Source organism: Macaca thibetana, chromosome 19, assembly GCF_024542745.1.
Source record: "Macaca thibetana thibetana isolate TM-01 chromosome 19, ASM2454274v1, whole genome shotgun sequence".
NCBI lineage: Eukaryota > Metazoa > Chordata > Mammalia > Primates > Cercopithecidae > Macaca > Macaca thibetana.
In genome coordinates this window covers 42,555,507-42,580,565 of record NC_065596.1, presented here as the reverse complement: position 1 = coordinate 42,580,565, position 25,059 = coordinate 42,555,507, and the positions used below count along the sequence as shown (strand labels likewise).

The 25,059-nt window shown below is 51.9% G+C and overlaps 3 protein-coding genes across 47 annotated transcripts in view; 1 reads left to right on the top strand and 2 right to left on the bottom strand.

Moving 5' to 3' along the window:
* Positions 1-21,516, bottom strand: part of CATSPERG (cation channel sperm associated auxiliary subunit gamma) — a 34,018-nt gene extending 12,502 nt beyond the window's left edge. For 3 of the 8 annotated variants that reach the window (XM_050768892.1, XM_050768898.1, XM_050768899.1), the window contains exons 1-11: positions 21,428-21,496; positions 19,843-20,126; positions 19,701-19,754; positions 11,862-12,006; positions 11,465-11,591; positions 11,219-11,291; positions 8,911-9,066; positions 6,014-6,185; positions 3,636-3,773; positions 1,643-1,702; positions 1,323-1,442 (exon numbers count right to left, since the gene is read on the bottom strand). In XM_050768892.1, coding sequence (XP_050624849.1) covers positions 1,323-1,442; positions 1,643-1,702; positions 3,636-3,773; positions 6,014-6,185; positions 8,911-9,066; positions 11,219-11,291; positions 11,465-11,591; positions 11,862-12,006; positions 19,701-19,754; positions 19,843-20,112 — 1,315 coding nt within the window. In that variant the 5' untranslated portion in view covers positions 20,113-20,126; positions 21,428-21,496. Of the gene's footprint in view, positions 1-1,322; positions 1,443-1,642; positions 1,703-3,635; positions 3,774-6,013; positions 6,186-8,910; positions 9,067-11,218; positions 11,292-11,464; positions 11,592-11,861; positions 12,007-19,700; positions 19,755-19,842; positions 20,127-21,427 lie in introns of all 8 variants that reach the window. The other 5 variants (XM_050768891.1, XM_050768893.1, XM_050768896.1 and 2 more) reach the window with 4 other exon arrangements.
* The window catches only part of YIF1B (Yip1 interacting factor homolog B, membrane trafficking protein), a 287,798-nt gene that overhangs the window by 169,555 nt on the left and 93,184 nt on the right, over positions 1-25,059 (top strand). The window contains exon 1 of one of the 38 annotated variants that reach the window (XM_050769136.1): positions 12,166-12,169. The exons of 36 other annotated variants lie outside the window; for them this stretch is intronic. The gene's annotated coding sequence lies outside the window, so the exon portion shown is untranslated. Of the gene's footprint in view, positions 1-12,165; positions 12,170-14,639; positions 14,644-25,059 lie in introns of those variants that run through there. One more of the 38 variants, XM_050769161.1, reaches the window with a different exon arrangement.
* Positions 1-25,059, bottom strand: part of PSMD8 (proteasome 26S subunit, non-ATPase 8) — a 90,061-nt gene that overhangs the window by 26,265 nt on the left and 38,737 nt on the right. The window lies entirely within an intron of this gene.

Here is a 25,059-nt window from a genome sequence, read left to right as displayed (position 1 = left end):
CACACCATTCTCCTGCCTCAGCCTCCCGAGTAGCTGGGACTACAGGCACCCGCTGCTGCACCCGGCTAAATTTTTTGTATTTTTAGTAGAAACCTGGTTTCACTGTGGTCTCGATCTCCTGACCTCGTGATCCACCTGCCTCAACCTCTCAAAGTGCTGGGACTACAGGCATGAGCCACCGCACCCGGCCCAATTTTTGTATTTTTAGTAGAGAGGAGGTTTCGCTATGTTGCCTAGGCTGGTCTTGAACTCCTGAGCTCAAGCATTCCACCCACCTTGGTATCCCAGAGTGCTGGGATTACAACAATGAGCCACCACGCCCAGCTCTTTTTTTTTTTTTCTTTTTGAGACAGGGTCTTGCTCTGTCACCCAGGCAGTGGCATGATCATAGCTCACTGTTGCCTCAACCTCCTGGGCTTATGCCATCCTTCCACCTCAGGTATATTCCAAGTAGCTGGGACTACAGGCGCACCTCCATACTCGGCTACCTTTTTTTGTTTGTTTTTTTAATTTGTAGAGACAGGGTCTTGCTATGTTGCCCCAGGCTGGTCTTGAACTCCTGGCCTCAAGCGATCCTCTGGCCTTGGCCTCCCAAAGTGCTGGGATTACAGGTGTGAGCCCCATGCCTAGCCCTTTAGAATTTCTTCATGTGAATTATAAAAAGACACTGCCTCTGAGAGGGAACAGTCCTGTTAAGGCACAGGACCTGTCTCCTCTGACCCCTCGGTTGGGGGTTTTGTGCAGTGCACAGCCTGTACAACTCTACATGGCGGCCCTATTCTCACTGCAGGTAAAATAAAATATCTTTATTGGCTGGGTGCGGTGGCTCAAGCTTGTAATCCCAGCACTTTGGGAGGCAGAGGCGGGCAGATCATGAGGTCGGGAGATCGAGACCATCCTGGCTAACACGGTGAAACCCCGTCTCTACTAAAAAATACAAAAGAAAAAAAAAAAAAACTAGCCAGGCGAGGTGGCGGGCGCCTATAGTCCCAACTACTTGGGAGGCTGAGGCAGGAGAATGGCGTGAACCCGGGAGGCAGAGCTTGCAGTGAGCTGAGATCCGGCCACCGCACTCCAGCCTGGGCGACAGAGCTAGACTTCGTTTCAAAAAAAAAAAAAAAATCTCTTTATTGTGAATCACAGAGCCCTTTCAGATCGCCAAGCCTATACCCAGTTCTCCACTGCTACCCCTCATCCAGGAGTGGCACAGATAATGTCGCCCTCCCTCTGTCTGCTGGGCATAGATCCCTCAGGATGGGCATGCGGTCCACAGTCTGGGCTCCTGCCCCTTTGCGCCCAGCCCCTTGCATCGCCCTGATTACCTGTGTTGTAGCTGACCACCTGGAAACGTTTACTGGCATTTTCATATTCGCTCTCCACTAGCAGCAGTAGGGTATACTCACCCGCGATGTAGTCAGACCAAATTATGGAGCAGGTGGTAACTGAGAGGGAAAGGGGCAGTCCAGAGCCACCCCAGGGCTCAATGGCCTTGGTCCTGTGCCAGCTGTGCCCCTCCCCATAACTCTCACCCCTCCCTAAGACACTGCCCATTCTTTCCCATGACCCCTGCCACCCTCCCCTGCTCTTCTGCATCCTCAGTCCCCCCAGCCTCCCGCCGCAGACCCATCGGGGGGATTAGTACCTCCTATCTGCTCGCACACAGACCACTCCCTGGGCAGCATCTCAAAGGACACCTGGCCATCTGCAGAGCAAGGTGGGGTTCATGTTCAGTCCCTCTCCCTCCTGTCTGGCAGCCCATCAAGCCAACTCTGATTGCCCTCCTCATGCCCACCAGCCCCTCAGTCCTTGGGATCTCATTCTCTGGCCTTCCGTCACTCACACCTGGCCTATCAGAGCATGTCTGTCTCTGGTCACAGTCATGACACTGTGGGTCTCATGGCTCAGGTCTGGCCATGAGAACCACAGTGGGCCAATCAGAATTTACTCTGGGACTTGTGTTAGAATTAATGGGAAAGATGCTGTCTTCATTCTCTTGGCATGACTCAGACTAGTAGGTGACTTGAGTCTTAAGCTTTAAGGGGCTACCTTTAACCTCCATGGAGGAATAGCTACCTGAAAATGGACCCAAATTATAGGACCAATAATAATAAACCATTTGTAACACTCACCACATCGCTAGTACTAAGACCTTGACAAAAACCAACTTATTTAATCTTTATATCGACCCAGTAACCTAGATACTAGTACTACCATTAGTCACATTTTGTAGGTGAAGAAAATGAGATCAGAGAGGTCAAGTTACATATCGAAAGGCACACAGCAAAGGTGTGATGGAGCAGTCTCTCTCCAGAATCTGTGCTATAATTAATTACTATGCTGCACTACCTTACCAAGAGATGGAGTCCTGATGACATACACTGTGAGCCCCTGGATCCAGCCATACCTGAAGTTGAACCTGAGTCTTTTCATTTATGTAAGTCCACAAATTCTTTATGCCTATTATTACTATTATTAAGACAGTCTCATTCTGTTGCCCAGGCTGGAGTGCAGTGGCATGATCTCGGCTTACTGCAACCGCTGCTTCCCAGGTTCAAGCAATTCTCATGCCTCAGCCTCCCAAGTAGCTGGGACTACAGGTGTGTGCCACCATGCTCAGCTGGTTTTTGTATTTTTAGTAGAGATGGGGTTTCTCCATGTTGGGCAGGTTGGTCTCGAACTCCTGACCTCAGGTGATCCACCCACCTCAGCCTCCCAAAGTGCTGGGATTACAGGCATGAGCCACTGTGCCCAGCTGTACTTAAATTATTTTTGAACTGGGCTTCTGCTATTTTTGTTTTTCTGGTGGTGGATTTGTTTGTTTGTTTTGAGATGGAGTCTCACTCTGTTGCCCAGGCTGGAGTGCAGTGGCGCAATCTCGCCTCACTACAACCTTCATCTCCTGGGTTCAAGTGACTCTCCTGCCTCAGCCTCCTGAATAGCTGGGATTACAGGTGCCTGCTACCATGCCCAGCTAATTTTTGTATTTTTTGTTTTTTGTTTTTTGAGACGGAGTCTTGCTCTGTCACCCAGGCTGGAGTGCAGTGGCCGGATCTCAGCTCACTGCAAGCTCCGCCTCCCGGGTTCACGCCATTCTCCTGCCTCAGCCTCCCGAGTAGCTGGGACTACAGGCGCCCGCCACCTCGCCCGGCTAAGTTTTTGTATTTTTAGTAGAGACGGGGTTTCACTGTGTTACCCAGGATGGTCTCGATCTCCTGACCTCGTGATCCGCCCGTCTCGGCCTCCCAAAGTGCTGGGATTACAGGCTTGAGCCACCGCGCCCGGCCAATTTTTGTATTTTTAATAGAGATGGGGTTTCACCATGTTGGCCAGGATGTTCTTGAACTCCTGACCTCAAGTGATCTGCCTGCCTCAGCCTCCCAAAGTGCTGGGATTACAGGCATGAGCCACCGTGCCCAGATCTTCTGCGCTTTAAAGCCATGTACATCATGAAAGATACATAACATACCCCCAAGCCCTACCCCTACAAACGCATCCCTCCACCACCACCATCACCACCCTCAGCCTGGGGGCCCTCCTCAGGGCACATGGTGATGAGTGAGGTCCCAAGGTTAGAATCCTTGGAGGTGAGAGGGTATGGAGGGGTCCCTGGGGCTGCCAGAGGCCCACACCCTTACCTCTGATGGTCCCGAAGTGTACAAAACCCTCATGCTTGCCCGTGGTGAGGGCCATTATGTACTCAGAGCCATTGCTATGGAAATACACAGGGCACAGCTTCTTGATGCACTCGCTGGCCAGGACACGAACCCAGCTGCCTAGGGAAGCCAGCATGGGGCCTCAGACCCAGGTGGTTGGATCTGCGGCCTCTGCCCTCCGCCCCGCCCACATTTCCCTGGCTTTAGTGAGCCTGTTATCTGTCCTATGGTGCTGCAGCACCTGTTCAGTGTGGTGTCAGGGAGCACCTGGCAGAGGGCACCCGCTGCCTTTGAGAAAATCCTCCTTTGCTCACACTCTGTCCATGAGGGTCAGATTGGGCTGACACCTCCCTTGCACTCCCTTGGCCACAATGATTACCATGTGACCAAGCTGGCCAAATCAGAGGCAATACCAGCTTGCAATCAGCAACAAGATGCTCTTTTCTGGGGCTACTGAGGGGCATACAAGTCTACAGTTGCTGGGCAGGGGCCGGAGTCACCGTGGCATGCACGAAGAGGTGACTGTTTAACTGTGACAGTGACCCCCTGGTGCAGCCATTCCTGAAACCAACACGCTACTGGGCTTTTCAGCCACGGAAGCCAATAAACACCTCTTTTCTTTGGCTTAAGCCAATTTGAATTTGGTTCCTCCCACTGTCAAAGTGCCCTAAGAAAGAGAGAAAGCAAAGCTGCTGGGAACACCCATTTACTTATAAGTTACAGTCCAATTTCCGGTGACTCTGGAAGCTGACAGTTCTGAGATGGCAGGAAAAACTAGAAGAAATAGGAGAGCTGCCGGGCGCGGTGGCTCAAGCCTGTAATCCCAGCACTTTGGGAGGCCGAGACGGGCGGATCACAAGGTCAGGAGATCGAGACCATCCTGGCTGACACGGTGAAACCCCGTCTCTACTAAAAAATACAAAAAACTAGCCGGGCGAGGTGGCGGGCGCCTGTAATCCCAGCTACTCGGGAGGCTGAGGCAGGAGAATGGCGTGAACCCGGGAGGCGGAGCTTGCAGTGAGCTGAGATCCGGCCACTGCACTCCAGCCTGGGCGGCAGAGCGAGACTGGTCTCAAAAAAAAAAAAAAAAAAAAAAAAAAAAAAAAAAAGAAATAGGAGAGCTTTGGCATTTTTTTTTTTTTTTTTTTTTTTTTTTTGAGACGGAGTCTCACTCTGTTGCCCAGGCTGGAGTGCAGTGGCACTATCTCGGCTCACGGCAGCCCCACCTCCTGAGTTCAAGCGATTCTCCTGCCTTAGCCTCCCGAGTAGCTGGGAGTACAGGCACCCGCCACCACACCCAGCTAATTTTTGTATTTTTAGTAGAGACGGGGTTTCAACACATTGGCCAGGCTGGTCTCAAACTCCTGACCTTGTGATCCGCCCGCCTCAGCCTCCCAAAGTGATGGGATTACAGGTGTGAGCCACTGCACCTAGCTTTTTTTTTTTTTTTTTTTAGATGACATCTCGCTCTGTCACCCAGGCTGGAGTGCAGGGGCACGATCTTGGCTCACTGCAACCTCCGCCTCCAGGGTTCAAGCGATTCTCCTGCCTCAGCCTCCCAAGTAGCTGGGACTACAGGCACGTGCCACCATGCCCAGCTAATTTTGCTAATTTTTTGTATTTTTAGTAGAGACGGGGTTTCACCGTGTTAGCCATGCTGGTCTTGAACTCCTGACTTCAAGTGATCCACCCGCCTCAGCCTCCCAGAGTGCTGGGATTACAGGCATGCGCCACCGCACCCAGCATTTTTCTTTTTTTGAAACAGGGTCTTGCTCTGTCGCCCAGGCTGGAGTGCAGTAGTGTGATCATAGCTCACTGTAGCCTCAAACCCCTGGGCTCATGTGATCCCCCCTCCCATCAGCCTCCTGAGTAGTCTGGCCTCCTGAGCCACTGTGCCTAGCCTCTCTTTTTTGTCTCCGATGAGTTTCCCTTGAGGCTTTGCCCATCTGTTTCTCTCTCTCCTCCCGCTCCTTCTGACTTGCCATGCCCCTCTCCCTCTTTCTCCCTGTCTGGTCTCTCTCGGCATGTCCTTCTGCCACCCTGTGTGGTCACACGCATGTGTCTGCTTCTCTCTACCTCCCTTTACTCTCACACCCCCTCTTCTCACAGTTGCTCACAATTCCCAGGAGGGTCTGAGTAGAAGCCTCATCCCGGCAAAAAAAACAAAAACAAAAACAAAAACAAAAACAAAAAAAGAGGGGGCAAGGAAAGGTCCATTCGGGGTGGGCAGGGGTGGTCAGGGCCTTAGCAAGTTCCTTCCCTGCTGCCTCACCCACAGCAATGCCAGCCCCAGGTACCTTCTGTGGAGGGGTTCACCGGGGTGCCCTCCCCAGGCGTGGGTCCTGCCACAGCCCACTCACCACTGCCGCGGTTTCTCTCATAGAGTGTGGTATAGGTGCCTGTGAAATAGTAGACCAGCTGGTTCTGCCGAATGAAGAGGGTGCTCTCGGTGGCAACAGTGTCATAGATGGTGGCTGTGAAGCCAGATTGGGGGCAGTAGAAGGAGCCCACCCAGCAACTGTCAATGCTTAGCTGCAGGGGAGCAGAGGCCAGTGGTGAGCAGGTGGCCTTGGCCTCAGCCCCCATGTCCTGCCTTGCAGGGAAGCTCCTGCTCTGACAGCTGCCCCAGAGTGCTCTCCCTGCTCACCCTGCAGCAACACCTTGGTAGCCAAACCTCCCCTATATGGACCAGAGAAGCAGGTGACCCAGGCCTGAGCCAGTTCAGGCTTCGTGTGCCCCCTGGAGTTGGGCAGTGCACAGCATGCTCAACGGTCCTTAGCGGTCCTTGTACCCCTGGCTACAGTCAGGGTTATACCTACATGGATACAACACCCCATGCTCTCCCCAAGGGACTTTTTTTTTTTAAAGGCTGGATCTGGCTCTGTCACCCAGGCTAGAGTGCAGTGGTATGATCACAGCTCACTGCAACTTCAAACTCCTGGGCTCGAACGATCCTCCCACCTCAGTCTCCCGAGTAGTTGGGACGACAGGTGCTCACCGCCATGCCTAGCTGATTTTTTAATTTTTATTTTTGTAGAGGTGAGGTCTCGCTATGTTACCCAGGCTGGTCTTGAACTCCTGGGCTCAAGCAATCCTTCCGCCTCAGCCTCCCGAGTAGCTGGGACTACAGGTGCTTGCCACCACTCCCAGCTAATTAAAATAAATAACTGTGTGATGAAACCCCGTCTCTACTAAAAATACAAAAAATTAGCTGGACGTGGTGACACGCGCCTGTAATCCCAGCTACTTGGAAGGCTGAGGCAAGAGAATCGCTTGAACCCGGGAGGCAGAGGTTGCGGTAAGCCAAGATTGCACCACTGCACTCCAGCCTGCGTGACAAGAGTGAAACTCCATCCAAAAAACAAAAAACAGAGGAATGTGGTCCAAGAGATGAGACAAGAAACCCCGTCTCAGTGATACTGTTTGAAATCCTGGGCCAAGCAGAGCTTGAAGTCTTGAATTTTTTGGTCTCGTGAACCAGTAAATTTTCTTCTCCACTTTCAGGAGATGGCTAGCGAAACTCTCATATCCATTTCCCTATATTTTTTGGTGATTGAATTTAGCTGGGCATGTACCACCCAGTGTCCCCTGCAGTTGGATGTAGCCAGGTGACCCCTTCTCACTAGCGGAATGTCAGTGGATGTGAAGCTTGCTTAAAAGAAAATGGCTTGCCCTCTACTTCTTCTCCTCCCCTTTCCCAGTGGCTGCCGTCATACAGAGGTCAACACCTCCAGCCCAGGGGATGGTGAAGTGAGAAAATGGAAGGAACAAGGTTCTTCACCTCTGGACTGTTACGAGAATGAGCAACAGCCAGGTGCGGTGGCTCACACCTGTAATCCCAACACTTTGGGAGGCCAAGGTGGGTAGATCATTTGAGGTCAGGAGTTTGAGACCAGCCTGGCCAACATGGCAAAACCCCATCTCTACTAAAAATACAAAAATTATCCAGGTGCGGTGGTGGGTGCCTCCAGTCCCAGCTACTCGAGAGGCTGAGGCAGAAGAATCACCTGAACCCGGGAGGCAGAGGTTGCAGTAAGCCGAGATTGCACCACCGTATTCCAGCCTGGGCAACAGAGCGAGACTCTGTCTCAAAAAAAAAAAAAAAAAAAAAAAAAGAAAGAAAGAAAGAAAGAAAAAGAAAAAGAAAAAACGAGCAACAGTCTTTATTTCAGTCATTCTCTTCCAGGGTCTCTTTGTTATAGCATCTATACCTGGACCCCAACCAACAAAGGTGAAGCGAGCTGTGCAGGGGGAGGATCTGGTTCCTGGGGGCAGAGTGTGGAAGGGAGTGGTGGGGAGAGACAGGAGCAGGGAAGACAGGAGACAATAAGATGAGACCATCAGGGAGAAATCCCCATGGTTAGAGAACAAGAACAAGGCTGCGCACGGTTCTCTGTTCTCTGGGTAAACCAACCTGGCTTGGCATTCTGCCTGTAGCTGCACTAATTCCAACATATTTCTGTCGCTGAAGCCAAAAGATCCTTACTTCAGACACTCTCTCCCTATTATGGGATAATATAGGCTCTCAAAGCCTAATAGGAAACTCTTGGGCAGAGATGTATATTGCAATGCAGAATTTTCCAGAGTGGAGAAGGTAATGGCACACATATACCATTGGTTACGGAAGCTATTAACCCTTTTTTTTTTTTTTTGAGACAGGGTCTCGATCTGTCTCCCAGGCTGGAGTGCAATGATATGATCATAGCTCACTGCAGCCTCAAAGTCCCAGGCTCAAGCAATCCTCCTGCCTCAGCCTTCTGAGCAGCTGAGACTACAGACTCATGCCACCACCCCGGCTAAGTTTTGTATTTTTGGTAGCGATGGGGTTTCACTATGTTGTCCAGGCTGGTCTCAAACTCCTGCTCTCAAGTGGTTCTCCTACCTCAGCCTCCCAAAGTGCTGGGATTATAGGCATGAGCCTCTGCACTCAGCTGGAAACTATTAACTTACATCATCCTCACAATAATCCTATGAAGTAAATATAAGTATTACTACCATGTTACAAATGGGAATCTGAGGACCGGGTTGTTGAATGCCAAGTCCAGGGTCAGGCAGCCAGGTGGCGGCAGAACCAGGATTTGAACCTAGGCCTCTGGCTGTAGAATCGTGTGTTTTTTCTTCATGCTATCTGCCTCTCATGGCGACTGATGTGTCTGTGGGGACCTCTTCTAGAGCCCCAGGCCCCCACCGTATTCCAGGGGCTGAGGCCCAGCTCCCTCCAAGAGGCCCCGCCCACCATCTGCCCCACACCGTTCACCTCCACCAGAGAGAAGTCCTTGAAGCTGGTGTCGGTCATCAGGACGTACTTCTCATTGGGAATGCCTCCCAGGATGAGCACAGGTGACTGGTCCACAGTGTGCCACAAGGGCCTCGATGAGATACCCACAAAGTACTGGGGCATCAGGTTGAAGAGCTGCCAGGGAGGGACAGGAGGGACGCCAACACTCCCGCCACTCTCCTGAGGCTCCATCTCATTTAGGTCCAAGGCCTGACCTGGACCCACAAGGCCCCACGCAATTTGTCCTTCTCAATTCCTTGACCTCATTCCTTACCATTCTTCCCCTCACCCCCTCTCTCCCAGCCACACGGCCTCTTCTCTGCTTCTCAGACCTCCCAGGCACACGCCCACCTCAGGGCCTCTGCTTCTCCTGATGAAATGCTCTTCCCCTAGCATCCATGCGATTCTCTCCTTGGAAGCTTAAACTTCTCAATAAGGCCTTTTTTTTTTTTTTTAGACGGAGTCTCGCTCTGTCGCCCAGGCTGGAGTGCAGTGGCCGGATCTCTGCTCACTGCAAACTCCGCCTTCCGGGTTTACGCCATTCTCCTGCCTCAGCCTCCCAAGTAGCTGGGACTACAGGCGCCCGCCACCTCGCCCGGCTAGTTTTTTGTATTTTTCAGTAGAGACGAGGTTTCACCGGGTTAGCCAGGATGGTCTTGATCTCCTGACCTCGTGATCTGCCCGTCTCGGCCTCCCAAAGTGCTGGGATTACAGGCTTGAGCCACCGCGCCCGGCCAAGGCCTTTCTTGACCATCCTATTAAACATTGCACTCTCCTTCTGCACAGACCCAACTCCTGTTGTCCTGTTCCATTTCTCTCCAGAGCACTTACCACCCTTTACCCTACTACGGAATTCACTTGATTTTCACATTTACCAGTTTGCCAGGTTGCCATCTGTCTCCCCTACTACAGTGTCAGCTCCAGGAGGGCAGAGATTTGGGTCTGTGGGTTCACTGCTGTGTCCCCATGATGCAACAACGTGTGCTTAGTAAGTACCTGCTGAGTGACAGCATGAATGAATGGGTGAATGCATCAGGATTAAGAATATGGGTATGAGGCCAGGCGTGGTGGCTCACGCCTGTAATCCCAGCACTTTGGGAGGTTGAGGCGGGTGGATCACCTGAGGTCGGGAGTTCGAGACCAGCCTGCCAACATGAAGAAACCCCATCTCTAATAAAAATAAAAATAAAAAATCATTAGCTGGGTGTGGTGGCACGTGCCTATAATCCCAGTTACTCAGGAGGCTGAGGTAGGAGAATTGCTTGAACCCGGGAGGCAGAAGTTGCAGTGAGCCGAGATCACACCACTGCACTCCAGCCTGGGCAACAAGAGCGAAACTCTCTGTCTCAAAAAAAAAAAAAAAAAAAATGCATATGGGCATGGGCTGGGCGCAGTGGCTCACACCTGTAATCCTAGCACTTTGGGAGACCGAGGTGGGCAGATCACTTCAGCCAACCCTGGCAACATGATAAAACCCTGCCTCTACTAAAAATACAAAAACTGAGGGGAGAGTATCACCTGAGCCTGACGAGGTCACTCTCCTGCACTCCAGCCTGGATGATGCACTCCAGCCTGGATGATAGAGTGAGTCCTCGTCTCTCCAAAAAATAAAAAAATTATTAGCCTGGCGTGGTGATGGGCGCCGGTAATCCCAGCTACTTGGGAGGCTGAGGCAGGAGAATTGCTTGAACCCAGGAGGTGGAGGTTGCAATGAGGTGAGATTGTACCACTGCGCTCTAGCCTGGGGGACAGAGCAAGACTCTGGCTCAAAAATTAATTAATTAGATTAATTAAAAAGTTAGCTGGATATGGTGGTACATGCCTGTGGTCCCAGCTACTCGGGAGGCTGAAGTGGGAGTATTGCTTGAGCCCAGGAGCTCAAGTCTACAGTGAGCCATGATTGCAGCACTGCACTCCAGCCTGGATGACAGAGCAAGGCCCTGTTTCAAAAAATATATATATATATATATGTGTGTGTGTGTGTGTGTGTACAGGTATGTACAGGAGTCAGGCAGATAGGCAGATAACTTCAAGACTCCTTCCATGCTGAGGGACTGTGGGAAAATGGTTCCATCCCTTTGGGACCTCAGGTGTCTCCTCTTTATAATGGAGTATGTGAGAGTATGTCCCCTCAAAGAGTCACTGGGGGGATTAATGGAATCTTCATGTGGGGCCTGGCATGAAGTTGGTGCTCCCTAAATGGGATCTGCTGCTTATCTGGGAAGTAACCAGGGCGTCAGCGTAAGGCCCAGACCATTGTCTTTTTCCCCTGCCCAGATTCCCTCACCTCATCTCCCACAGTGAATTGGATGTTATTGTCCTGGTTTCTCTTCAGGAAGCCATTGATATTCACCTGGAACCTAGCAGCAGGTGCAGGACAGGCGCCGGTGAGGTCCCAGTGTCAGGCGTTCCGCAGCTCGCAGCTGCCTCTCTCCCCATTCTCTCCCTTGGATCTCCCACTGGCTCCTCTGGGGACCCCGGGGTGAGGAGTTCCCCTGGAGTCCACCCCGGCCCCCGGCTTGGGAAAGGATACCTTTTTTCTGGAATGAAGGTCCCCAGGCCATTGCTGCTGACGTCCACACGCATGACCACACTGCCATTCTTGATAGGCATGGGCGTGTACCAGCTCATGCTACACACTTCCTCTGCTATGCATGGCTCTGCAGGGAGGCCCTGGGCACTGAAATTGCTGGGGCCTCCCAATGGCCGGTTCCAGGCCCCAGACCACACTGGGATCTCCCCACAACTCCCCATACCCGCCTCCATGCCATGGGTCCCACTGGGGCCTCTGTGTGGCCCCATCTAGGCCATGGAATGTGCTGAGCTCCTGCCCCCCCACATACCCTCCTCAGATCATGGCCCCACGGCGGCCCCCAGCAAACCCCAAACCCCTGCCAGACTGCGACCCCTCCAGCCTCCCCCAGGCCCACCTTTGCTGCGGAAGGGGGCAGCCTCCATCTGGATCTGTAGCTGCTCTATCTTCCAGCGGTAGAAGTTGACTGGCGACTGGAAGGTGACCAGCACCACGGGCTTTAGCCCCGTCAGGTGGCCCATGCGCACCAGGTCCTCAGAGTGCTGAGGGTGAGATGGCCCCACGTGTGTCCTTATGGTAGCCTCTGGATGCCCCCTGCCTTGAGCCCACCTCGAACAGCCTGTCTCCTGGGCTGGCCGGGGGCAGCACACTGTCCACCATGTGATGGCCAGAGGACATGGTCTAGGTTTGGGGCTTGGATGGGGGATGGGCCAGCCTAGGAGGGGGCAGAGGGGTAAGGGGCTGTGGAGGGAGTCGGAGGCCTTCCTGGAGGAAATGACTCCAGAGCCAGTGTCTGCAGACAGAATGTGCATGTAGGGAATACATAGGGAAGGACAGCATGGGATGAGCAAAACTGTGCAGGTGGGAGGGATGCTGGGAAGGTGGGAGGGATGTGGCACCTAGGGTGCTGCTTTCCACTCCAGGAATATCCAGTTCCAGCTTAAAAAAAAAAAAAAAAAAGGCCGGGCGCGGTGGCTCACGCCTGTAATCCCAGCACTTTGGGAGGCCGAGGCGGGCGGATCACAAGGTCAGGAGATTGAGACCACGGTGAAACCCTGTCTCTACTAAAAATACAAAAAATTAGCCGGGCGCGGTTGTGGGCGCCTGTAGTCCCAGCTACTCGGGAGGCTGAGGCAGGAGAATGGCGTGAACCCGGGAGGCGGAGCTTGCAGTGAGCTGAGATCGCGCCACTGCACTCCAGCCTGGGCGACAGAGCGAGACTCCGTCTCAAAAAAAAAAAAAAAAAAAAAAAAATTAGAGAGATGAGGTCTCACTACATTGCCTAGGCTGGTCTTGAACTCCTGGTCTCAAGTGAGCCTCCCACCTTGGCCTCCCAAAGTACTGGCATTAAAGGCGTGAGCCATCTCATCTGGCCCCCAGTCTCACTCTTGAGGTGGGCTTCCACTGTCTCTGCAGCAGACTTTCTGCCACCTATGCAAGTCAGAGGACAGCCAGGTTCTGGGCCTGGAGCTTGGGGTGAGGGTGGGATGGGGTAGTTACACAGGAAGGAACTGAGGATGAGGGTGACAGGGCATGCCTGGACAGCCTCCAAGGGATCTGGGATCCTGGCTGGATAGAAAAGGGTGGGGAGCGCTTAGAGTGGAGATGAGAGAAGAGGAGAAGGATGTTTCAGGCACGTGGACCAGCACCAGTGAAGGCTAAGAGGCGTCCCTGAGAGAAGGCGGCACTCAGGCCACCAAGGGGAGGCCTTGGTCGCTGTGGGACCAGGGCGAGGGATTTACCAGATCCAGTCGCCTGTGCACAGCCCTTCATCCAGAGGGCTGACTTTCTTTGCCAGGCTCCTTTTCCTTTTTTTTTTTTTTTTTAAGAAGGAGTCTCACTCTGTCACCCAGGCTAGAGTGCAGTGGCATGATCTCGGCTCACTGCAGCCTCTGTCTCCTGGGTTCAAGTGATTCTCCTGCCTCAGTCTCCTGAGTAGCTGGGACTACACGTGTGCACCACCATGCCCGGCTAATTTTTGTATTTTTAGTAAAGACGAGGTTTCACCATGTTGGCCAGGCTGGTCTTAAACTCCTGACCTCAACTGATCTGCCTGCTTCAGCCTCCCAAAGTGCCAGGATTACAGGCATGAGCCACCATGGCTGGCCTCTTTTTCTTTCTTTGAAAATTGTTTAATTTTTGTAGGGACAGAGTCTACTATGTTGCCTCGGCTGGCTATTTCTGTAATTTATTTATTTATTTATTTTATTTTATTTTTTTACATGGGACAGGGTCTTGCTATGTTGGCCAGGTTGGTCTTGAACTCTTGGCCTCAAGCAATCCTCCAGCCTTGCCCTCCTAAAGTGCTAGGATTACAGTGTAATCCTATAGTGTAAGCCACTGCACCTGGCTTTTTTTTTTTTTTTTTTTAAAGATAAGGTCTTGCTCTGTTGCCCAGCCTGGAGTGCAGTGGTGCCATCACAGCTCACTGTGACCTCCACCTCTCCCAGACTTCAGCAATCCTCCTGCCTCAGCCTCCCAAACAGCTGGGACTACAGGTACCGCTACCATACCTGGCTAATTTTCAGATTTATTTATTTTTTTTCAAGATGGAGTTTCGCACTTGTTGCCCAAGCTGGAGTACAATGGCACCATCTCAGTTCACTGCACCCTCCACCTCCCAGGTTCAGGCGATTCTCCTGCCTCAGCCTCCTGAGTAGCTGGGATTACAGGCATGTGCCACCATGCCCAGCTAATTTTTGCATTTTTAGTAGAGATGGGGTTTCACCATGTTGGTCAGGCTGGTCTCGAACTCCTGACCTCAGGTGATCCACCTGCCCTGACCTCCCAAAGTGCTGGGATTACAGGCATGAGCCACCATGCCCGGCCCAATTTTTTGATTTTTTTGTAGAGACAGGGTCTCATATGCTGTCCAGGTTGGTCTTGAATTCTTGGGCTCAAGCAATCTTCTCTCCCCGGCCTCCCAAAGTGCTGGGATTACAGGTATGAGTCACCACACCCAGCACCAGGCTCATTTCAATCCTGTCAACTACACCTGTCCCTGGCCCTGCCTGAGTTCCTATTCGAGGAGGTGGTGCTAGTCGGGCAGGGACCTCCTTCCTGTGAAGATGACAGTAGCCGCTCACACCCTGGTCCTGTCCCCGTCATCTCCTGCCTGGGCAATGCAGCAGCCTCCTCCTCGTCTCACCGCTCCTGCCCTGCCTCCCAACAACAGGGGGCACCCAGTGAAGCCTGGAATCAGATCCCATCCCTCCTCTGCATAGGGCCCTCTCAGGCTGTGTCTCAGAGTAAAAGCCAAGTCCTCGCCATGGCCAGTCAAGCCTAAAAAACCTTCCCCGTCACCTCCCTGACCTCTCCTCCCGCACTCCCTCTCACTCACTCTGCTCCAGCCACAAAGGCCTCCTCACAGTTTCTAACACGTGCTGACCTCTTTCCTACCTCTGGGCCATCGCGCTGGCTCTTCCCTCAGACTAGAATGCTTTGCCTGGCTCTCCTAACAGTCCCCACTTTTCATTGTTTGATCATTCATCATTCATTCATCATTTGATCATTTCTGCTCAAGCCTCTCCAAAGTGACCTTCTCCAACCATCCCCACTAAAACAGTGCCCCCGCTTCTAACAGATCACCTCATTTTATTCTTTGCATTTATTAATATTACTCTCAGAAAGTCTTTCATGCCAGCCTTAGGCAACATAGTGAGACCCCGTCTAATTGAAAGTCCACTGGTGTGATGGCTCGAGCCTGTAGTCTCTGCTACTTGGGAGGCTGAGGCAGGAGGATCACTTGGGCCCAGGAGGCTGCAATGAGCTATGATCGACCCACTGCACTTCAGCCTGGATGACAGCGCAAGACCCTGTCTCTAAAAAAATAAAATTAGGCCGGGTGCGGTGGCTTAAGCCTGTAATCCCAGCACTTTGGGAGGCCGAGACGGGCGGATCACGAGGTCAGGAGATCGAGAGACGATCCCGGCTAACACGGTGAAACCCCGTCTCTACTAAAAAATACAAAAAAATAGCCGGGCGAGGTGGCGGGCGCCTGTAGTCCCAGCTACTCGGGAGGCTGAGGCAGGAGAATGGCGTAAACCCGGGAGGCGGAGCTTGCAGTGAGCTGAGATCCGGCCACTGCACTCCAGCCTGGGTGACAGAGCAAGACTCCGTCTCAAAAAAATAAATAAATAAATAAATAAATAAAATTATTGGCCAGGCGTGGTGGCTCATGCCTGTAATCCCAGCACTTTGGGAGGCCAAGGTGGGCGGATCACTTGAGGTCGGGAGTTCAAGACCAGCCTGACCAACATGGAGAAACCCCATCTCTACTAAAAATACAAAATTAGCCCGGGTGGTGGCGTATGCCTGTAATCTCAGCTAGTTGGGAGGCTGAGGCAGGAGAATGGTGTGAACCCAGGAGGCGGAGCTTGCCGTGAGCCGCCATAGTGCCACTGCACTCCAGCCTGGGCAACAAGAGCGAAACTCCATCTCAAAAAAAAATATATATATATACACACACACACACACATATATATAAATAATTTCTTTTTTTTTTTTTTTTGACAGAGTCTTGCTCTGTCGCCCAAGCTGGAGTGCAGTGGCGTGATCTTGACTCACTGCAAGCTCCGCCTCCCGGGTTCACACCATTCTCCTGCCTCAGCCTGCTGAGTAGCTTGGACTACAGGCACCTGCCACCACGCCCGGCTAATTTTTTGTAGTTTTAGTAGAGATGGGGTTTCACCGGGTTAGCCAGGATGGTCTTGATCTCCTGACCTTGTGATCCGCCTGCCTCGGCCTCCCAAAGTGCTGGGATTACAGGCATGAGCCACTGTGCCTGGCCTATTATTTCATTTTTAATGCATTTACTTGCTGATTATCTGCCTCCCCAGACAACTGAATCCACAAGAAAAACCTGACCATTTTATTCACCATTGTATCATCTGAAATAAAAGGGGGCCTAATTCACAGTGGGTGTTGAGTGAATAGAAAAAGGTATTATTTCCACACAGAGCCTTTTCTATGAGCCAGGTACTATGCATGCTTTACACATATTTAATCACTATATCATTATTACCATACCCTTGTTAATGATGAGAAAACTTTGGCACAGACAGGTTAAGTAACTAGCCTGAGAACACAGAGTTATTATGTGCCTGGCTTCAGAGCCCAAACAATTAACTATAGCCAAAACAATCTAGAAAAAGAGGAACAAAGTTGGAGGACTCAAACTTCCCCATTTGAAAACTTACTACAAAGCTACAGTAATTAAAACTGTGTAGGCCGGGCATGGTGGCTCATGCCTGTGTAATCCCAGTACTTTGGGAGGCTGAGGCCAGTGGATCACTTGAGGTCAGGAGTTCGAGACCAGCCTGACCAACATGGTGAAACCCTGTCTCTACTAAAAATACAAAAATTAGCCGAGCGTGGTGGCTCACATCTGTAGTCCCAGCTACTTGGGCAGCTGAGGCAGGAGAATCACTTGAACCCAGAATGCATAGGCTGCAGTGAGCCGAGATCATGCCACTGCACTCCAGCCTGGGTGACAGAGTGAGACCCTGTCTCCAAAAAAAAAAAAAAAAAAAAAAAAAAAGACTGTGTGGTACTGGCATATGAATAGGCATTTAGAGCAATGAATTATTGAGGAAATCAATTCATTTAGAATAGAATTGAGTCCAGAAATAAACACTTATATTTATGTTCAATTGATTTTTGACAAAGTGCCAAGACAATTCAGTGGGGAAAGAATAATCTCAACAGGCCAGGCACGGTGGCTCACGCCTGTAGTCCCAGCACTTTGGGAGGCCGAGGCAGGTGGATCACCTGAGGTCAGGAGTTTGAGACCAACCTGGCCAACATGGTGAAACCCTGTCTCTACTAAAATATAAAAATTAGCCAGGCGTGGTGGTGCGTGCCTGTAATTCCTGCTACTCAGGAGGCTGAGGCAGGAGAATCACTTGAACCTAGGAGGTGGAGGTTGCAATGAGTCAAGATCGTGCCACTGCACTCCAGCCTGGGTGGTGGAACGAGACTCCATCTTAAAAAAAAAAAAAAATCATCTTACCAAATGGTACTGGGACAACTGGATATGCACATGTAAAAGCTTGGACCTCACAACATATACAAAAAATAACTCAAAATGGATGAAAGACCTAAATATAAGAGCTAAAACTAAAAATCTCTTAGAAGAAATTATGAGTAAGTCTTCATTGCCTTAGGCAAGGCCTTTGTAAATGACACAAAAACACAAGCAAAAAAAGAAAAAAAATCGATAAACTGGGCTTCACCAAAATTAAAAACTTTAATTCCTACTACTCAGGAGGCTGAGGCAGGAGAATCTCTTGAACCCAGGAGGCAGAGACTGCAGTGTGCTGAGATCGCGCCACTGCACTCCGGTCTGGGCCACAGAGTGTTAGGAGAAGCTGAGGGAGGGCTTGCATGTCTGACATAATGTAAAAGAGTCTTGGAACATGTCCGGGGTCCAGGGTCTAAAACCCCTTGTGGCCTTCGGAATGCCAAGCCACATGCTAAAGGGTGGTAGGCTACCCCGACGCACCATAATCTAAGCCCAGGGCATAAAATCCCTCGTGGCTTGGATAGAATCCAGGGCTCGTGGCTCTGGAATGTGTCTAGACTTGCTGGCTTCTTGCTCCTTGTGCTTCCAGGATTGATTGTATCTTGAGTTAAGAGAACCTGCTCTCCATTATCTCCAGTAACAGAGCAAATGCTAAACCATCACAGCTGTCAATCATGTGCTTAATGCAATGCGCCCTTTTGACCTCCACATTCTCACCACCTGTTTCTTTGTTGGATTACCAATAAATAGCGTGGGTTCCCAGAGCTCGGGCCTTCGCAGCCTCCATACACTAGCAATGGCTCTTTAGTCCCACTTCTCTCTCTCAAACTGTCTTTTTCTCAATCCTTTGACTCCGCCGGACTTCGTTGCCCCCATGACCTGGTGTTGGGTCTCATCACCCCAACAGCAGAGTGAGACTCCATCTCAAAAATAAATTAATGAATTAATAAAAATAAAGACAGGGGCTAGCTCTGTCACCCAGGCTGGAGTGTAGTGGCATGATCACAGCCCCCTGCAGCCTCAACCTCCTAGGTTCATTATGATGCTCCTGCCTTAGCATTTCTACACATGTGAGCCACCATGCCCAGCCAAACTGACCTAGGCTAGTCTTGAACTTGTGGATACAAGCGATCCTCCCATGGTGGTGTGGTGGCACACAACTAGTCCCAGCTATTCAAGAGGCTGATGAAGAAGGTTCACTTGAGCCCAGGAGGTCAAGGCTGCAATGAGCTGTGATTTCTCCATTGCACTCCAGATGGGGTAACAGAGTGAGACCCTGCCTCAAAAAAAAAAAAAAAATAATAATAATATAATAATGGTGAATTTTATGGTGTGTGAATTATATATATGGTAAACTCCTACTCAAAGCTTTAAAAACATGAAACAAGGCCGGGCAAGGTGGCTGACGCCTGTAATCCCAGCACTTTGGGAGGCCGAGGCGGGCAGATCACGAGGGTAGAAGATTGAGACCATCCTGGCTAACACAGTGAAACCCCGTCTCTACTAAAAATACAAAAAAGTAGCCGGGCGTGGTGGCGGGCACCTGTAGTCCCAGCTACTCGGGAGGCTGAGGCAGGAGAATGGTGTGAACCTGGGAGGCGGAGCTTGCAGTGAGCCGAGATCCAGCCACTGCACTCCAGCCTGGGCTACACAATGAGACTCCACCTCAAAAACACACACACACACACACACACACACACACAAATGGAACAAAAAAAGCAGCTTACTTGAGCACCTACTAGGTGCTTGGTGGGTCACTGGGAACTGCATACAGCCTTCTTGAATCCTTAAAGCCACCAGGGTTGGATGGGGCTACCACTATTAAAATATTGAGATGTGGGCCAGGCACAGTGGCTCATGCCTGTAATCCCAGCACTTTGGGAGGCTGAGGCAGGTGGGTCACATGAGGTCAGGAGTTTGAGATCAGCCTGGGCAATGCGGTGAAACCCTGTATCTACTAAATACAAAAATTAGCCGAGCGTAGTGGCACATGCCTGTAGTCCCAACTACTTGGGAGGCCGAGGCAGGAGAATCGCTTGAACCTGGGAGGCGGAGGTTGCAGTGAGCCGAGATCACGCCACTGCACTCCAGCCTGGGCAATAAAGCAAGACTCCTTCTCAAAAAAAAAAAAAAAAATTAATAAATTAATCAAAATGTTAGAGATGGGAAAACGAAGGCTCATAGAATAAGCCTATCCGTGCTGCACCCACTCACCTTTTCCTCGCAGGAGTAGTTGATCTTCAGGTAGTAAGGGAAGCCCAGGTATTTCTGCAAAGAGAGGTTCGGCCGCATGTTCAGAAATGAGTGGAGTGCGGGTTCAAAATCCCTCTGGTTCGCTTGACCCTGGTTCCCTCACCTCCCTCGGGTCGATGGGTGAGTCCACCAGCATGTGAAACAAGTTGCCTACTGTGTCCACGAGCTCTTGCTCAAAGAAGCGGTCGCTCGCACCATTCTCGCCTACCCTCTTAAACTCGTTCAGGACAACCTGCCAGGTGCATTCTTCGAAATCCTTGAGCGCCCACAGCCTCCGCGACGCCAGGAGCACTGCCAGCAGGGCCCACAGCACCTGCAGGACTCGGACTCTGGGCCACCGAGGACCGGCAGGGAACATGGCTGGGCCGCACATAATGTGGCTAGAACCTGGAGAACGCAGGCGTCAACACCCACGCAGAACAGCTCTCTGGAGCCCACTTCTAAGACTTCACCTCGCTTCTGCGCCTCGCACAGCCCATGCTCCTGGTCACGCCCCGGCTCTTGCTCCTGGCCCCGCCCCTGCTCTTGCTCCTGGCCCTATCCCCGCACGGACTTTTAGCCCCGCCCCTGCTCTTGTTCCTGGCTCCGCCTCTGCACTTGCTCCTGGTCCCGCCCCTGCTCTTGCTCGTGGGAACCCTCGTGGGGATCGCACCTCTGCTATTGCTCCGGACCCCAGCCCTACTAATGTTTCTGGCCACACTCCTGCTCCTGCGCCTCGTTCCGCCCCGCCTCCACGTCTCTTCCTTTATCTCCACCTTGCTCCTTGTTTCGCCCCCTCTCTGTATTCCACTCTTGCTCTTCACCTGGTCTTGGTTTCTATTTCTCGCTTTGACAGCCCCTCTCTTGTGTTCCCCCGTCCTGCTCCTGCCTGCGATCGCACCCGTGTACTTCCACCCGACTCTGCCCCAACTTCTTGCCCTATCCTCGCACTTCTCTTGGTATCGCCCCTTTCTCCTCGCTCGGCGTCTGCCCAGGGGCTGGGTACTGTGCCTGGTCTTGCCCCTCTCCGGGCCCCGCCCCTGCTTTTGCTCCCGGCTCCGCCCCTGCTCCTGACCCCGCCCCTGCTCCCGGCCCGGCCCCTGCTCTTGCTTTCGGCCGGGCTCCTGTTTCTTGCCCAAGGCTTGCTCCTCGCTCTGCTTCCGCTCCCGGCCCCGCCCCTGTTTCTCCACCTGGTCTTTATGGACCCGTCCCTTCCCCGGGTTCTCGGCGATTGGTTCTTCTAGCACCGGCCCCTCGCCCCGTCCCGCCCTCTGGTCACGCCCCTCCTCCTCGCCCTGCCCCTTCTCGATGAAGACTGTCTCTTCGCCTCGGGATCTTTCCTTGCCCTTCCTTGTTTCCTCGCCCCACACCTTCTCCTTCCACGCCGGCCCTAGCTTCTTAGCCGGCACCTTCTTGAGTCTCACCTTCCCCTCGTACCACGACACCTTCTTGACCCACTTCTTACTCTTCCTTCCCATGCCATGAACACCTGCCTGCTTTGTACCCCGACTCTCCTACCCCGCCCCGCCCTTCGCCCTTCACGTTCGGCTCCCCCTTTCCCTCTTCTGCCAGCTCCCACGACTCTCCCCTCTTTCCCCTGCCTCTCCCCTTCTCGCCTCCCCCCTCCCCTCCCCTTCCTAATTCCTCCCCCTCCCCGGCATCCCCCCGCCCCGGGATGGCACCGCTCTTTCTCCCCGGCCCCGTGGTACCAGTCACTTGGTTAAAACCGGTCAACTGTCACTCGGCCGCACCAGTCCCGCCCCTCTTGCCCGGTCTCAAAATGGCCGCCCACACTTCCACAGCCGACTTCCGCCTTTGCAGAGGCACGCCCTCCGCTCACGCTGTCTCCAAGGTAACGCGCAAGCCCTAAGACACCTAGGGCCGGGGACAGTCTCAGCACTCAAAGCGCGGAGCCTGGTCGGCAGAGGGTGCTGGAGACAACGTTTATGCCAGGAAGGCCTTCAAGAAGTTTCTATTGGTGGTTCTGGCAGCAAGCACCGTCCCTACTTGTCCTTCTACCCAAATATTCTTTTTTTTTTTTTTTTGAGACGGAGTTTCGCTCTTTCACCCAGGCTGGAGTGAAGTGTGAAGTGACGCGATCTCGACTCACTGCAACCTCCGCTCCCCCGCTCAGGATTCAAGCGATTCTCCTGCCTCAGCCTCCCGAGTAGCTGGGATTATAGGCTCCCGCCACCACGCCTGGCTAATTTATTTTTTGTATTTTTAGTAGAGACGGGGTTTCGCCGTGTTGGCCAGGCTGGTCCCAACTCCTGACCTCAGGTGATCCACCCACCTCGGCCTGCCAAAGTGCTGAGATTACAGCTTAAAAAAGTGTGGGATTACTCCTTTAAAAAGTGTGGTTTCCTAGAGACCTTGTGAGAGTGAATTGGCTACTTAGCACCATCCTCTAAAAAACAGAACAAGGACAGCCATCTCACACGGTTGTGGGAAGTGTGCCTGGCTCGAGTAAAATATTAATTTTCATTTGCATTCTGATGCCTTATAGGTAAGGATTCAGGCCATGACTTTTTGATGAATTCCAGACCAGACATTTAACCCAGTGTTTTTCAAATTTGAGCATGTATTAGACTCACCTAAAGGGCTCAGTAAGCCAGGGTGGTGGGCATCACACCCTGAATTTTTGTTTTTGTTTTACAGATGGAGTCTCTGGCTGGGCATAGTGGCTCATGCCTATAATCCCAGCACTTTGGAAAGCTGAGGCAGGCGGATCACTTGAGGTCTGAAGTTCGATGCCAGCCTGGCCAACATAAAACCTTGTCTGTACCAAAAAATACACAAATTAGCCGGGCATGGTGGCGGGCACCTGTAATCCCAGCTACTTGGGAGGCTGAGGCAGGAGTTGCTTGAACCCGGGAGGCAGAGGTTGCAGTGAGCCGAGATCCCTCCACTGCACTCCAGCCTGGGCAACAGAATGAGACCCTATCTCCAAAAAAAAAGAAAAGAAATTAAACCAGCTGTGGTGATGCACACCTGTAATCCCAGTACTTTGGGAGGCTGAGGTAGGAGGATCACTTGAGACCAGCCTGGGCAATATGGTGAGACCCTGTTGCTAATTTTTTTTTTTTTAATTAGCCCAGTGTGGTGACCCATCCCTGTGATCCTAGCTACCTGGGAGGTTGAGGCAGGAAGATCACTTGAGCCCAGGAGTTTGAGGCTGCAGTGAGCTCTGAAATACACAGAAATGCAGTGAGCTGTGATCACACCACTGCATTTCAGCCTGGACAAAAGAGCAATACCCTATCTCAAGTTAGCCTTGAATTTCTGGCCTCATGTGATCCTCCCACCTCTGCCTCCTGAGTGAGTACCTGGCTACTTCCAGAATTTTTTATTCAGTAGATCTGGAGTGGGGCCTGATAATTTGTATTTCTGGCAGGTTCCTAGGTGATGCTGATACTAATGGTCTGGAGACCACACCTTGAGAACCAGTGCTCTAGAACCTTCCATGACCCTCTAGGCCCTCAGGAAAACTTCCAAACCCCTCGGTTTCCAGAGCCCCTCATACTCTCCTCCCTGTCATTCTATCTGGCTCATCTGCCCTCCCCCCTTAGACCTCTGTGGTCCAGTCTGGTCACATGGAGCGACTTGAATATCCTTGATCAGGCGTGACCCATACATGCTCCAGACCTGTGCAGGCTCAGTAATGCCCTCTGGAATACCATTCCATGCTTTTTAACAGGGCCCACCACTTTCCTTCCCTTAGGTCTTCTCTGTGATACATGACCAGCCCTCATCCCACCTCTTGGCCCCTCTAGGCCACTCATGGCTGGAAATGGGTATTTCTTTTCCACTGGATCACAGGCTCCATGAGGGCAGGGTGTATGGCTTTCTCTACCTCTGTTGTCCCTCAGCCCTGCCAGGCACCGCACATAATAGTTGTTTTATGTAAATGAACCGATGATGGCGGTCTATCCTTCCCACCCCAGCCCACCCCCACAGGCCAGGGAACGGTGACGTCTTCTAAGGGAAGAACCTCGGTAGCCATGTACAGGAGCCCTTTAATTTTTTATTTTATTTTTTTTTTTAGAAACAGGGTCTGCCGGGCGCGGTGGCTCAAGCCTGTAATCCCAGCACTTTGGGAGGCTGAGACGGGCGGATCATGAGGTCAGGAGATGGAGACCATCCTGGCTAACACGGTGAAACCCCATCTCTACTAAAAAATACAAAAAACTAGCCAGGCGAGGTGGCGGGCGCCTGTGGTCCCAGCTACTCCGGAGGCTGAGGCAGGAGAATGGCGTAAACCCGGGAGGCGGAGCTTGCAGTGAGCTGAGATCCGGCCACTGCACTCCAGCCTGGGCGACAGAGCCAGACTCAGTCTCAAAAAAAAAAAAAAGAAACAGGGTCTTACTTTCTCACCCAGGCTGGAGTGGAGTGGTGCAGTCATTGCTTACTGCAGCCTCGAACTCCCCAGCTCAAGTGATCCTCCCATCTCAGCCTCCCAAGTAACTGGAACTACATACAGATGCGAGTCACCACGTCCAGTTAATTAGTTTTATTTTTAATTTTTTTTTTTTTTAGGAGATGGGGGTTTCTTTTTCATCATCATTTTCTTTTTTTTTTTGAGACAGAGTCTCACTCTGTCACCCAGGCTGGAGTGCAGTGGTGCCATCACGGCTCACTGCAACCTCCACCTCCCCATTTCAAGCAATTCTCCTGCCTCAGCCTCCTGAGTAGCTGGGATTACAGGCATCTGCCACCACACCCGACTAATTTTTGTATTTTTAGTAGAGATGAAGTTTCACCATGTTGGCCAGGCTGGTCTCGAACTCCTGACTTCAAGCGATCCACCTGCTTCAGCCTCCCAACGTGCTGGGATTACAGATGTGCGTCATTGCACCCGACCTTTTTTCATCTTAAAAAAAAAAATAGGCCGGGCGTGGTGGCTCAAGCCTGTAATCCCAGCACTTTGGGAGGCCGAGGCGGGCGGATCACGAGGTCAGGAGATCGAGACCATCCTGGCTGACACGGTGAAACCCCGTCTCTACTAAAAAATACAAAAAACTAGCCGGGCGAGGTGGCGGGCGCCTGTAGTCCCAGCTACTGGGGAGGCTGAGGCAGGAGAATTGCGTGAACCCGGGAGGCGGAGCCTGCAGTGAGCTGAGATCCGGCCACTGCACTCCAGCCTGGGCAGCAGAGCGAGACTCCGTCTCAAAAAAAAAAAAAAAAAAAAAAATAGAGATAGGGTCTCACCATTTTGACCAGTCTGGTCTAAAACTCCTGGCCTCAAGCAATCCTCCCATCTCAGCCTCCCTAAGTGCTGGAATTACAGACATGAGTCACCATGCCCAGCAGAGATGGGGTCTCACATGCTGTCCAAGCTAGT